The sequence below is a fragment of the Bemisia tabaci genome, chromosome 4, assembly GCF_918797505.1.
Source record: "Bemisia tabaci chromosome 4, PGI_BMITA_v3".
NCBI lineage: Eukaryota > Metazoa > Arthropoda > Insecta > Hemiptera > Aleyrodidae > Bemisia > Bemisia tabaci.
Genome location: NC_092796.1, coordinates 43,616,548 through 43,629,553, shown reverse-complemented (window position 1 = coordinate 43,629,553; position 13,006 = coordinate 43,616,548). Strand labels below are relative to the sequence as shown.

The 13,006-nt window shown below is 37.3% G+C and overlaps 1 protein-coding gene across 3 annotated transcripts in view; it reads right to left on the bottom strand.

The window, feature by feature from the left end:
- Positions 1-1,782: 1,782 nt before the first annotated feature.
- Positions 1,783-13,006, bottom strand: part of LOC109037996 (uncharacterized) — a 75,335-nt gene continuing 64,111 nt past the window's right edge. For 2 of the 3 annotated variants that reach the window (XM_072299911.1, XM_072299912.1), the window contains exons 2-4: positions 6,485-6,621; positions 4,751-4,853; positions 1,783-3,720 (exon numbers count right to left, since the gene is read on the bottom strand). In XM_072299911.1, the coding sequence (XP_072156012.1) occupies positions 3,623-3,720; positions 4,751-4,853; positions 6,485-6,619 (336 nt within the window). In that variant the 5' untranslated portion in view covers positions 6,620-6,621 and the 3' untranslated portion in view covers positions 1,783-3,622. The remainder of the gene's footprint in view (positions 3,721-4,750; positions 4,854-6,484; positions 6,622-13,006) is intronic. The other variant, XM_019052902.2, reaches the window with a different exon arrangement.

Here is a 13,006-nt window from a genome sequence, read left to right as displayed (position 1 = left end):
TAGATGAGCCCGCTGTAATCAGATTTTGGAAAAAGGACCCAGGTTTTTTTAAAATCACGTTATAAAAGTGAGTGAGTTTACAGAATGCTCCTATACTGCTACCGCTATGCGCGGGAGGATGCGCAGTGGTTGAGGAGGTTGCGCAGTAGCTGTGTAGCCTGCGCATCAGCTCTACACTTATTTACACAAGATTTGCGCCGACGATCCCTAGTAGCATGATTCACTTTCCCCTTCCTAACAAACGTATAAGGAATTAATACCGGTTATATAATCACCATTTTAACTAAAGTTTATATATCGTGTATATAAGTTTTATATAAAATGCCCATGAAAATAATTATTCATATTTTCAGAAGATAACGTTTATATAAAATTTATATAATTGAGGAAGGGTTTTTATAAATTTTCTTTATACGTATAGTATCCTTTTGCTTAATTTGCTTATTATAACTGTTATATAAATGACCTGAATGACTTTAACGTAAACCTATCTCATTTTCATGAATGATGATGATGATCTCATTTCAATGAACACCCTCGACTCTCGGACTGCGTGGGATAGGTATTATTAGAGGTACTAATGGCTCCGAGACGAGTTAAAAGGGGATATCTCGGCACACAATCCGAGGAGCCCTGTTACCTCAGTTGGTAGCGTGTCTGGCTCATAACCCTGCCCAGTTAGACAGCAATATTTTAAAAATATTGAAATTTAATATATTTTTAAAATGTTTTTCATGTATTTTTAAAATATTTTCAAAAGTACTTTTGAAATACAATCAATGAATATTTTTAAAACATTTTAAAAATATATTAAAAATATAAAAAATTAAAATTTTTAAAATAATATTTTATAATATTTTTAAAGTATATCATAATTATTTTTGTTAATATTTTAAAAATATTATTAAATATTATTTTAAAAATTTTGATTTTTTTTAAAATGTTTAAATTAATATTATAAAAATTTAAAAAAAGGAAATGATAATAATAATAAATAAATAACATAAATACATCGACATAAATTCAAACTAGAAAAAGGCCCAAATAATTAAAACTGGAAAAAGACGCAATTATAAAGTTAAAAAATAGAGAGAGAGAGAGAGTTAAAAAAATGAGAGTTAAAAAAAAATAGAGAGAGTTAGAAAAAATGATAGTTAAAAATCATGATAGTTAAAAAAAAGAGAGAGCTAAAAAAATGAGAGAGAGTTAAAAAAAATGAAAATGAAAAAATTACATCATGAAATAAAAAACAATAAATAAATAAATAATAAATAATAAAGTCTGGTAAAATATCATAAGAATCCGTCAATAAACAAAATATTACGGACTCAGAGGCCTGCGATAGTTAAGAGATTGAATTTAGGGGCCCATTCATATCAAGCCTGGCTGGTCTGGTGGTAAAGTACTGGACTTCGGATTGCAACTCCATCCCGAAGCGTGGGTTCTAATCCCGACTAGGACGGCGCGGATTTAAGGTAAGTCACAACTCTACGATGATCCACCACCTGGTAGTAACGCATATGAAAACTTGCACACTTCATAACTAGAGTGCGCTACCAGCCAGGAAGAATAATGAAAATTCATTTTATACACTCTTTGAATTTGGTTATATAACTTTTATACTAAGGGTTACATAATAAAATAAGTTTTTTAGTAAACTTTTAACTAAAAAACTTTACATCCATTACATAAACAATGAATATTCTTTAGCTTGTGGTTATTTACGGTTTATACTTTTAAAAACAAATTTTTTATATAACTCTGCTACTAGGGATTACATGTCGAGCGGTGGCCGGGTCGTCCAAGACGTCGTATGCGTCCTCTGAGAAGTCGGTGTAGGTTCGATCCCCGACTCATGATGTCCTAATTATTACCTCACTATCATTATTCATTGTTTTACTGCAATATTTCATCAAGCAGTCAAGCCAAAACGCGTCCTTTTAATTTTAAAGTAATTTTAAGTAAAGTTTAAAATTAAAGTATACCTCATATCGTAATTTTTTAGGGGAAAAATAAAACTAACACTGCTAGGAGGGTAAAAATAGGGTCGCGAAGCGGCCCATTCATGGCACGGAGCGCCTTCAGGGGGTTGGGCCGCGTAGCGGCCAGGGGGCGTAGCCCCCTAGTTTCTTATAAATGGAGGACCTCGTCCACACAGAGGCAGGTTTACGGAACTTAACTTTCGAGCAAAGTTCCATGAAATTTTACTGGTAGTGTTGGCAGGGCTTTCGCAAAAAAATTATCCAACATGAGTAGGTAAATGCGTCTTATGCACTCCTCTCCCTCCGGCACGTTCACTTGATTGTTTTTATTGATGTTTCAAAACAAATGAGAAGAGGGCGGCAAAATACAGGCGGCCCATGGGCAGCAAGTAGGTAAATTCGGCCCTGGCTGTCCATACTCTCGCTCTACAGGTACTCTGATTTAAAAGGGGGGGGGGGGGGTTGGTTAACTCGGTTAATTTCTCTGAATGGACTCGGCTGTCGTTGCATTCAGGGAAGAGAAAACAAGTTATTAAACAATTTAATAAAAAAAAGTGATAAAAGACTTCTGCAGCAAAAATGACAAACTAAACCCTTATTGTTCAATTACAAGAAAACTTTGAACCGAAGATTTATCTCCAAAACAAATAAAAAAGAAATTCTGCAACGACCAGATCCTTCATTTCCTAGAAATTTTGACTCCTGTCCGTTAAAGTAAACCCAGTAAACCCAGATAATACTCATCGCTGAGAAATCCGTGATATTTGCGGCGAAGTGTCATCAAGGTCGTCTGATTCTTATTTAAAATTGTTATAAATCTGTTGGAATTGTGGGGAGAGCGAGAAAACTAACATCTATTTTGAGTCAAAAATCAACAATTCTGTGAAAGACCGACGCGACATGCGACAGGTGCAAGATATTTATTCTGATCGAAACATTTGTATGTAAATCTGCACACCACTTGTAGTGCGAGCTCGTTGTTAAATCGTACAAATTATCATAATAGAAAACCGGAAGGCGAGATAGCGCGGGAAAGGTGTTCTGAGATGTTCAAAAAAATCAAGCTTAACCATCGATTTTAGCATTAGAATATATTGACCTGAATTTGTTGCCGTTTGGGGTCCGTTTACATTGAAATTTGTAGTATTCAAAGTTGTTCATTTTTTTGGGAGTTTCTTCCGATCATTTTTTTTATTATTATTCTTTTGTCCTCCAGTTTTGGCTTGCATCTTTAATTAGAAGCTTGAGTTTGATACACTAACTTTAGTAAATACTAATTTAGATTTTGCCTTTTGATATCAACTGGTTGTGAAAATGCAGGACTAAACTGGTAAAATCTGTGCTATACCAAAAAAAAACTAGTTTTGAAATTTTTTGAAAAAATGCAATTGAAGAAAAACTATAAAAAAATTAAACCTTACAATAATCAACATATTGAGAAATATTCAGCATTACTCTCTCTTAAACTTAACAAAAAACCTTAAAAATATTGAATATTAACGAAAAACATGGTATGTGGAGTGGAGTGCTTTCTTTGCAGAAGAGGTTTGAAAGACCTTAGTCGAGATAATGAGTTTCCAGTTAAAGAGGCATTATTTCCAGAGCATTATACTTTTTCTCTTCCGTAATGCTCTCCTTTGTTAGAACCAAGAATCAGTGTCATTCGATGAAGACGTCTGGTTTGAGGGGAGATCCTCCCATGTCACTGCTAAATCCTCCTGTTCATCTGTCCCAAGCTCTGAAAAACATTCCACAAATAATTTTTCAGATACAACGATTATCATTTTAAAGTATCAAATACTCTATAGAAGACACAGTTTTATCACACAGTCTCATAATCGGAGGAAATTGAAACATTGACTCTAACAATCCCTTCATTTAGGGAATTCTTATCACCAGAACGCATATAATAGGAGATAAACCGATAATGGGTGTCACTCCTAAATTTTTGTCAAGAAGAGATAACTACATCTCAAAGCCACTTAGGAGATTAGGAGGAATAATGAACAAGTAGATAATTTTAAGTTATATGCTCTTGTAATTAATTAGCACAGTTATAAGATAAAAAATGTAACCAGCTGTATTATATTGACAAATAAAGACTTAATAATAATAAAAAAATGATTATCATTATTAGTGACAAGGAAATAAGCCGTCAAAGTTATTAAATTCCTAAAATTATCACCAAGAATATATTTGTAAACGCAGTAAGTTGGAAAAACAGTCAACGTGCGTTGAAAACCCAGAAAACTGGAAATCTCAATTCAGAGAGAAAAAGCTCACTCGAGCACAAGTTACCATCAAAGATTCCTTCAATATATTTGTCTCTATTCAAGTTTTATCGAAAGACCTATTCTGCCTTGCTGAGGAAAAACGGGAAAAAAACTGAAAAACGCCGTATGAGCATTCGAGAGTTGCCAAATTCATCCAGATAAAACATGTATTTTTTTAGGAAATTTATGCTTATTTTTCCTTGAAATTTTCACGTATTTTTAATTAGATTGCGTACAAAATTGTCTGATAATTTTGAGAAAAATATTCACAAATTTCCCAGTAATTTCGGTATTTATCCAAGGAAACTGGGCAACCTCGAAAGGCTCATGCTGCGTTCTTCCTTAGCACGGCAGTATTCTGGTGGTATGTGCGTGAACGGTAGGTATACCGGAACTTTTCCATGGTGGATTGTTTACAGTTTATTTTATTTTTTCAGCAGTTAATTACCAAAATTTTTTTGCAACTACAGCTGAAAAAAAGTGACAAAAGTTTACCTGAAATTGCAGCTTCAGCATCTGCCATCATCATCGCAATTGCTAACGCAATTTCTTGTGGATCTGCATCTTCGACTCCTAGATCTGTCATACCTAGTGGACTCTACAAGCAAAAATACATGTATCTTACATTTCTGTACAAGTAAAATGAGTCTGCAGCTAGGAAATCTGGTGCGGCCTCAAAAAAAATAACAACAGATAATCAATTTTTGAAAAAATGTAAAAAACTTATCATATCATTAAGTCAGACATTGCCTCAAAAAATGGTGCAAAATCTAAAACGTAATCAATGCACTAATGTCTGTTTTTCTTGCCTTACTAATTCTCTCCTAAAAATACTTATGGTAAAATAATATGATGAGTGGGGAAAATGATGAATAAATAGAAACCCATTGTTCGCCGCCCGTAACCGACGCATAAGCTATTTAAACGAAGCAAGAGATAGGTTTCTAAAACGTTAAAGAATAGATCAAGTGAGTTGCATGCACCAAAATTCAATAGTAACTCATAAGCATATCCCTTATGAATGAAGATGAAAGAACAAAGTAAAAATGTCTCATAATATTTTGAATATTTAAACTCTCTGTAAGCACAACAATGTCAGATAAGATCGTATTATAAATATCTATTTATAGATCAGCCTGTATCAGTTTATCATTATGCCTACGACATCCTAAATTTTCATATTTTGTCAAAGTTCGTTCTCGAGATCTGCTGGGTCGATCTCCGTCATCTTTCGGCTATCGGCACCCCCGGATGAGCCCAGTGGCGATTCTTGAAAATTGGCAACACTGTTTTTCTACATTTAAATGTATACAAAACAATCGATTCTTGGTGAGGCAGCTTACCTCATTTAATATCGATTCCTTTAATGGATTTAAATGGAGGCAGAACAGTCTTGCCAACTTTCAAGAATCGCCGCTGGTTGAGCCCGCGGTCCCTTAAAAATGTGTAATTATGATCCGGATGTTTTAAAATTATACGGTAAAATTGCAAAAATTCTCATTCGAGCGGTGTAAATTTTCATTTTTCGTCGTAGCTTGTCCTAATTATCCACCGGGCCACTGTCTATGATATTTGCGACTATCTACGGAATAATTGACTCTAGATGAATACACTCTCTTTAAATTTTTGAAGTATGACGGAGGAAGCGGACTCTGGGGGTTAGGCTACGTTGCAGCCATGGCCCATGCTGTAGTGCTAAGGCAGAACGCCGTATAAGCCTTCAGACGTTGTCAAGTTTCCGTTGATAAAAACCTAATTCACCGAAAAAGTTTTGAATACTTTTTCCAAAATTTTTATTCAATTTTGTACGCAATTTAATCTAAAATATCCGAAAATTTCAAAGAACTACGTACATGAATTTCGTTAAAAATACATGTTTTATCAAGTGAAATGTGACAACTCTCGAATGTTCATACGGCCTTCTTCCCTAGCATGACAGCATGCACTGAGAAAAAACTATGGTTTATAAACCTATTAGAGGTAAATATGGAACACCACTAATAGTAGTACCTCTACATATAATAATAGCACATATACCTTAGTTATGGTCTCTGTACCTTAATTAGGTACAGAGACCATAGTATGGTTCACAGACCGAGAATCATTAGTTTATTTACGACTATTATAGGTGTTCCATATTTACCTCTAATAGGTTTATAAACCATAGTTTTTTCTCAGTGTGGGTCACATCCTCTAGGAATTTATACTGCTTATAGAAAACCGCATTACCGTTTCATTGCACGTGCAGGTGTTGTTTGCCGTTGAAAACACACCTACTGACGATTCGTCGTCATTGGTGGGTTCTGTTCCATTCCGGCCGGATTCGATCGAGTTCAGGGAATCGATGGCTGCTCCTTCACACATACCTATAACTCAGAATGGGTAAATCAGACAATTACCCACCCATAAATTACGCTATGCGTACCTAAGTGTAATTTTGACGTTTTGTCGATCCGTGATACAACTGATGCATCATCCCCAGTGCCATGACAAAGTATTTCAAGATTGTTGCTTTGCATTTTGAATGATAGTCAGGAGAGATAGAGATGCTGTCGTGTACTGAGTACACACTAAAACATAGCATACAATGGACCATCAGACAGCAGGGAACGATATTATACGGAAACATGTCTTTTATTGAGGTCTTACTCTTGCCCTGTCTTGCCGTTAACTCCTCATGCTATTTCGTATACTAGGATGCATTTATTACATGTTAGTTATACGTTTAATGGCATGGAGTAGAGCCGATTAATCTTACAAAGTTATGAAAAATGTAAAAGCCTGCCCAACCATCAAGTTTCTATGCATAAATCCTACGAGGAGGAAAGTATGATAAGTACGCACAAGTTTAATAGATGCATTGCCATATTCATAATTTTTTTTTTTAAATCTCCTTTAAAGTCGAACGCAGAATTTAAAAGCAAAGTCATCTATGAAGAAAAATTGATTTTTCGTAATTTTCAAAACTAACTCATACCTTATATATTGCACCTGGAATGAATTAGACTCTAAAAGCTTAGACTATAAAAGCGACTCATATATATATATATATATATTCTTATGGATTAGGAGTTGTTGCACCATGCAAGATTTCCGGAGTTGTTGCACCATCGTCGAAACCCGTATATATAACGAGGGAGGGAGTGAAAACATTGTTGCCCGTTTATTATAAAGACCCAATTTCGATGATTGATCAATATATTCCTTAAAAATTATACATTTGCAACTTAAAAATCCGCATACGTACTAGGAGTTATTGCACCATGGTGGAAGCATTACGTAGTAGGAGTTATTGCACCAGGTGCAAGTACTCCACTGCCGGGATTTATATAATCAACATACTTTAGGTTTTGATGATATCGACCGTTCATTTTAAAGAAGAATGTTTAATGATATTTTTTGAATGGTGATTATTTATTTTTAAGCAAATTACAAAAAAAAAAAAATCTAAAATTAAAAATGCTTGGGAACGAAGATATGGTTTTCAATAACGATATCTTCTATCTGTAAAATTAAATCTTTAAGATTTTTTTGTCCTCCTTCGATCTCGGAAATTACAAACTAGCAGATTTGCCAGCACCCGTTACTTATTCGAATCGCATGCCCGACGTTGCAAAATTTACCTTAAACTGATAATGACTTGGTTTTGTCTTTGCCGCCAGACGATTTATCCTCCTTCAATCTCGGCAATTTTCGGACCAATTTACACCGTAATTTTGCAAATGAAAACTCTTAGTCTCTAAATGAACCACCACCCCTCGGTTTTTCGATTTGCGCAACCGACGTTGCAAAATTTACCTCACATTCGTAACAAAATACTTTCGTCTTTGTCGCAAGCCCGCTTATCCTCCTTCAATTTTGGCAATTTTCGAATTAATTTTCCTCGGATTTTTGCAAATGCAAGCTTTAGGTCGCTACATGTACCAACTACCCTCGGTTTTTCGATTTGCGCAACTGACGTTGCGAAATTTACCTCGAATTGAGGACAAAATATGTTCGTCCCACCCGCCACTAAAAGTTCGTCCTCCTTCCATCTCGGTAATTTTCTGACCAATTTACCACGGAATTTTTGCAAATGCAAGCTCTTAGTCTCTGAAAGTACGAACACCCCTCGCTATTTCCATTTACGCAACCGACGTTGCAAAATTTACCTCGAATCGAGGACAAAAGACTTTCGTGTTTGCCGCCAGACCGTTCATTCTCCTTCAATCTCTGCAATTTTCAGACCAATTTACCCGAAATTTTTGCAGATGAAAGCTGTTAGTCTCTGAAAGTACGAACACCCCTCGCTATTTCGATTTACGCAACCGACGTTGCAAAATTAACCTCGAATTGATAACAAAATACTTCCGCCTTGCCGCCAGACCGTTTCACCTCCTTCAATCTCGGCACTAATAGGACCGATTTACCCCATATTCTAACAAATGAAAGCTCAGTGTCTCTAAATGTACCCACACCCCTCGGTTTTTTGATTAGCGAAAGGGACGTTGCAAAATTTACATCGAAATGGTAACAAAATACTTTCGTTTATGCCGCCAGACCGTTTATAGTCCTTTCAATCTCGGCAATTTTTGGACGAATTTACCTCGGATTTTTGCAAATAAGAGCTAAAGGTCTCTAAATGTACGAACACCCCTCAGTTTTTCGATTTGCGAATCCTACGTTGCAAAATTTACCTTGAATTGGTAACAAAATACTTTCGTCGTTGCCGCCAAACCGCGTAACCTCCATCAATCTCGTTAACTATATGACCGATTTACCTCATATTCTACCAAATGAAAGCTCTGTGTCTTTAAATGTACCAGCACCCCTCGGTTTTTCGATTGACGCAACCGACGTTGCAAAATTTACCTCGAATGGGTAACAAAATACTTCCGTCTTTGCCGCCAGACCGTTTCTCCTCCTTCAATCTCGGCATCTATTGGACCGATTTACCTCATATTCTAGCTAATGATAGGTCAGTGTATCTGAATGTACCGACACCCCTCGGTTTTTCGATTAGCGAAACCGACGTTGCAAAATTTACCTCGAATTAGTAACAAAATACTTTCGTCCATGCAGCCAGACCGTTTATGCTCCTTCAATCTCGGCAATTTTTGGACTAATTTACGTCGGATTTTTGCAAATGAAAGCTCTAGGTCTCTAAATTTACCAAGAGCCCTAGGTTTTTCGATTTGCGAAACCGACGTTGCAAAATTTACCTGGAATTGGGAACAAAATACTTTTGTCTTTGCCCTCAGACCGTTTAACCTCCTTCAATCTCGGAACTGTTGGACCGATTTACCTCGGATTTTCGCAAATGAAAACTCTAGGCCTCTAAAAGTACCTATACACCCCTCGGTTTCTCGATTTGTGAAACCGACGTTGCAAAATATACCTCGAATTGGTAACAAAATACTTTCGTCTTTGCCGCCAGACTTTTTCCTCCTTTAATCTTGGCAATTTTTGGACTACAATTTACCTCGGATTTTTACAAATGAAAGCTCTAGGTCTTTAAATGCACCTACAACCCTCGGTTTTTCCATTTGTGAAACCGACGTTGCAAAATTTACCTCGAATTGATAACCATAAATTTTTTATTTTGCCACTTTGCAATTCGTCCTCCTTCGATATCAACAACTCTTAGACCTATTTACCTCGGATTTGCTTTTGACGAAAGCTCTAAGGATCAGCTGCCTGATTTTTGAAATGTTTTGCTTGTCGGGACTACATAGATGACATAGGTTAAATGGCGGGGCATAATTGGTTGGCTACGTCATATCGCTGCTTTGTCGTGCCTATGTCGGGTTGAACTCACGACAAGCTAACGGCACCTCTTAAGTTTCCGACATGTCGTCCATTCCACCTGACAAAGGCACGACAAAGCAGCGATAAGACATAGCCGACCAATCTCTCTCCTTCTTTTAACCTGTGTCATCTATGTCGTCCCGACAAACCAAAAAATTCAACAATCAGGCTGCCGGATGAGCCATAACGTTTAAGTTATTCAATTTTCATGACCATCGTTGCAAAATTTATCTTGGATCGAAATCGACATATTTTCGCCTTTGCCGCTAGACAGTTTGTCCTGTCCTTCTACACGGAGAAAAAAACTTCGTGCTTGGGATACGAAGTTTACGTCATGTGGATCTCTGAAGTTTTCAGATTGAGCATCTGAACACTTTAGATCTAGCTGTCGAGGTTCGGATCACACATCCGAAAAACTTTGGTTCTCACATCTGAAGTACTTAAGATGTAAGAACTGAAGTTTCAGATGTGTGATCCGAACCTCGACAGCTAGATCTAAAGTATTTAGATGCTCAATCTGAAAACTTCAGAGAACCATATGACCTACAAACTTCGGGTCCCACGCACGAAGTTTTTTTCTCCGTGTATGATATCGAAAACTACTGGACCGATTCACCTCAAAATTGTTTTAAATAAAAACTCTTAGCCGCTAAATGTGCCACTACTCCTCGGTTTTTCGATCTGCGTGACTGACGTTGCAAAATTTACTTCGAATTGTTAACGAAATATGTTCGTCTCTCCGACCGCTAAGAGTTTGTCCTCCTTCAATCTTGGCAACTATTGGACCAATTTACCTCGAATTTTTACTACTGAAAGCTCTTAGTCTTTAAATGTACCAACATCCCTCGGTTTTTCCATCTGCATGACCGACGTTGCAAAATTTACCTGGAATTGATGGGCACTTATTTCGATTTTGCCACTTGGCAATTTGTCCTCCTTCGATATCAACCACTATTCGACCGATTTACCTCGGATTTGCTTCAGACGAAAGCTCTTGGGATCTGGATGAGCCATAACTCTTAAGTTATTCAATTTTCATGATCTTCGTTGCAAAATCTCCCTCGGATCGAAAACGACATATTTTCGCCTTTTTGATATTTTTCAAAAAGTGTATATATTCTAGTAGTCAATTACAAAAATTTAAAAAAAAAATTCTCGGGACTGAGGACATGGGTCTTAAAAACAAACTGAGGCAAAAACTCTTACGATCAGCGACATGTTTTCTTATTTTTCCTTCAAACCACCTGTTTTAGAGGAGTAGGTATGTCTTCATATTGATCGTTTATTGAATCGGAGCATTTTCTTCACCCACTTAAAAAAAAGTCTAATCGCAAAAATAATTTTGACCAAATATATGGAGTATTAAGAAAGCTGCGGCCAAAACTTTTGCGATTAGCGCCCTTTTTTCTCATTTTTCTAATACACCGTTGATTTCAGAAGAAAATATTCTAAAGTATCTTTAAAAAAGTGTCAAAGGAGGGGTTGCGACTTGGGCCGAAATCGGCCACTCCACGGAATTGAGAAATTTTTGGATATACGGCAGTTGACGGTGCATATTTGACAGAAATAATCGAGTTTTGCCGATACCTACTCACGTTTTTTGGCTGCGAAACAGGGGCCTAAACATGGCACCGAAGGCGAAAATAGCTGAAATTTCGCGTTTTTCGCGGTTCTACCTCAGATTTCGACCTGGGCTCAAAGGAGACGAATGATGAGCTTCGAATATGGTGTCAAGGGCACCTAGACACGTAACATACTTGAATATGATCAACCGTCGCTTCTGGGCCCAACTCAAAATCGAACTTTTCCAACTTTTTGGCTTCCAACTTTTTCACCATTTCTGCCAGGCGTTTTTCGCGGATAGCGCCAAGCAGCGGACTCGAGGAGCTTTTCCGACCGGTAAATCGCACTCAGCGGGTCATTTGCAAGCGAACATGCTTGTTTTCAGCTTGGCGAACATTCGATTTTGACCCTTAAAATTTAGTCCACGTAACCCCTGTCAATTTTTCTTGATTCTCGTCCAGAGAAAAAATTCCGAGATTTCAGTCGGATCCTAAGTAGATGAAAGTGCTGGATCGGTTGCGCACAATCCCGCGGCTCTGCGGGGATTCCTGAGCCGAGAAACAGCGAAAAACTGGTCTCAAACGAGTGTTTCTTGCACGTTTTTCACCGTTTTTGCCAGGCGTTTTTCGCGGATAGCGCCAAGCAGCGGACTCGAGGAGCTTTTCCGACCGGTAAATCGCACTCAGCGGGTCATTTGCAAGCGAACATGCTTGTTTTCAGCTTGGCGAACATTCGATTTTGACCCTTAAAATTTAGTCCATGTAACCCCTGTCAATCTTCTTGATTCTCGTCCAGAGAAAAAATTCCGAGATTTCAGTCGGATCCTAAGTAGATGAAAGTGCTGGATCGGTTGCGCACAATCCCGCGGCTCTGCGGGGATTCCTGAGCCGAGAAACAGCGAAAAACTGGTCTCAAACGAGTGTTTCTTGCACGTTTTTCACCGTTTTTGCCAGGCGTTTTTCGCGGATAGCGGCAAGCAGCGGACTCGAGGAGCTTTTCCGACCGGAAAATCGCACTCAACGGGTCATTTTCAAGCGAACATGCTTGGTTTCAGCTCGTTTGGCGAACTTTCGATTTTGACCCTTAAAAGCTATCGATTTTTAGGGAAAAATTATAAAAAAAATTTGTGGTGTGAAGAAAACTGCGGAAAAAATTTCTACGAGCGCCTTGCTTATCCTTTTTCTTCTAAACCATTGATTAAAGAGGAAAATGTCTGTAAATCTCCTTAAAGAGCGGAAAATTTGGTAGTGACCACTCACGGAAAAATCTAATTAAAATATTCTTGTAACCAAAATTTCAGGACTTAAAAAGAGCGGCGACAAAATTGTTATCATCAACGAACTTTCTAATCATTCTTCTTTGAAACCGTTAATTTTAGGGGAGAATGTCAAGTGATTTTTT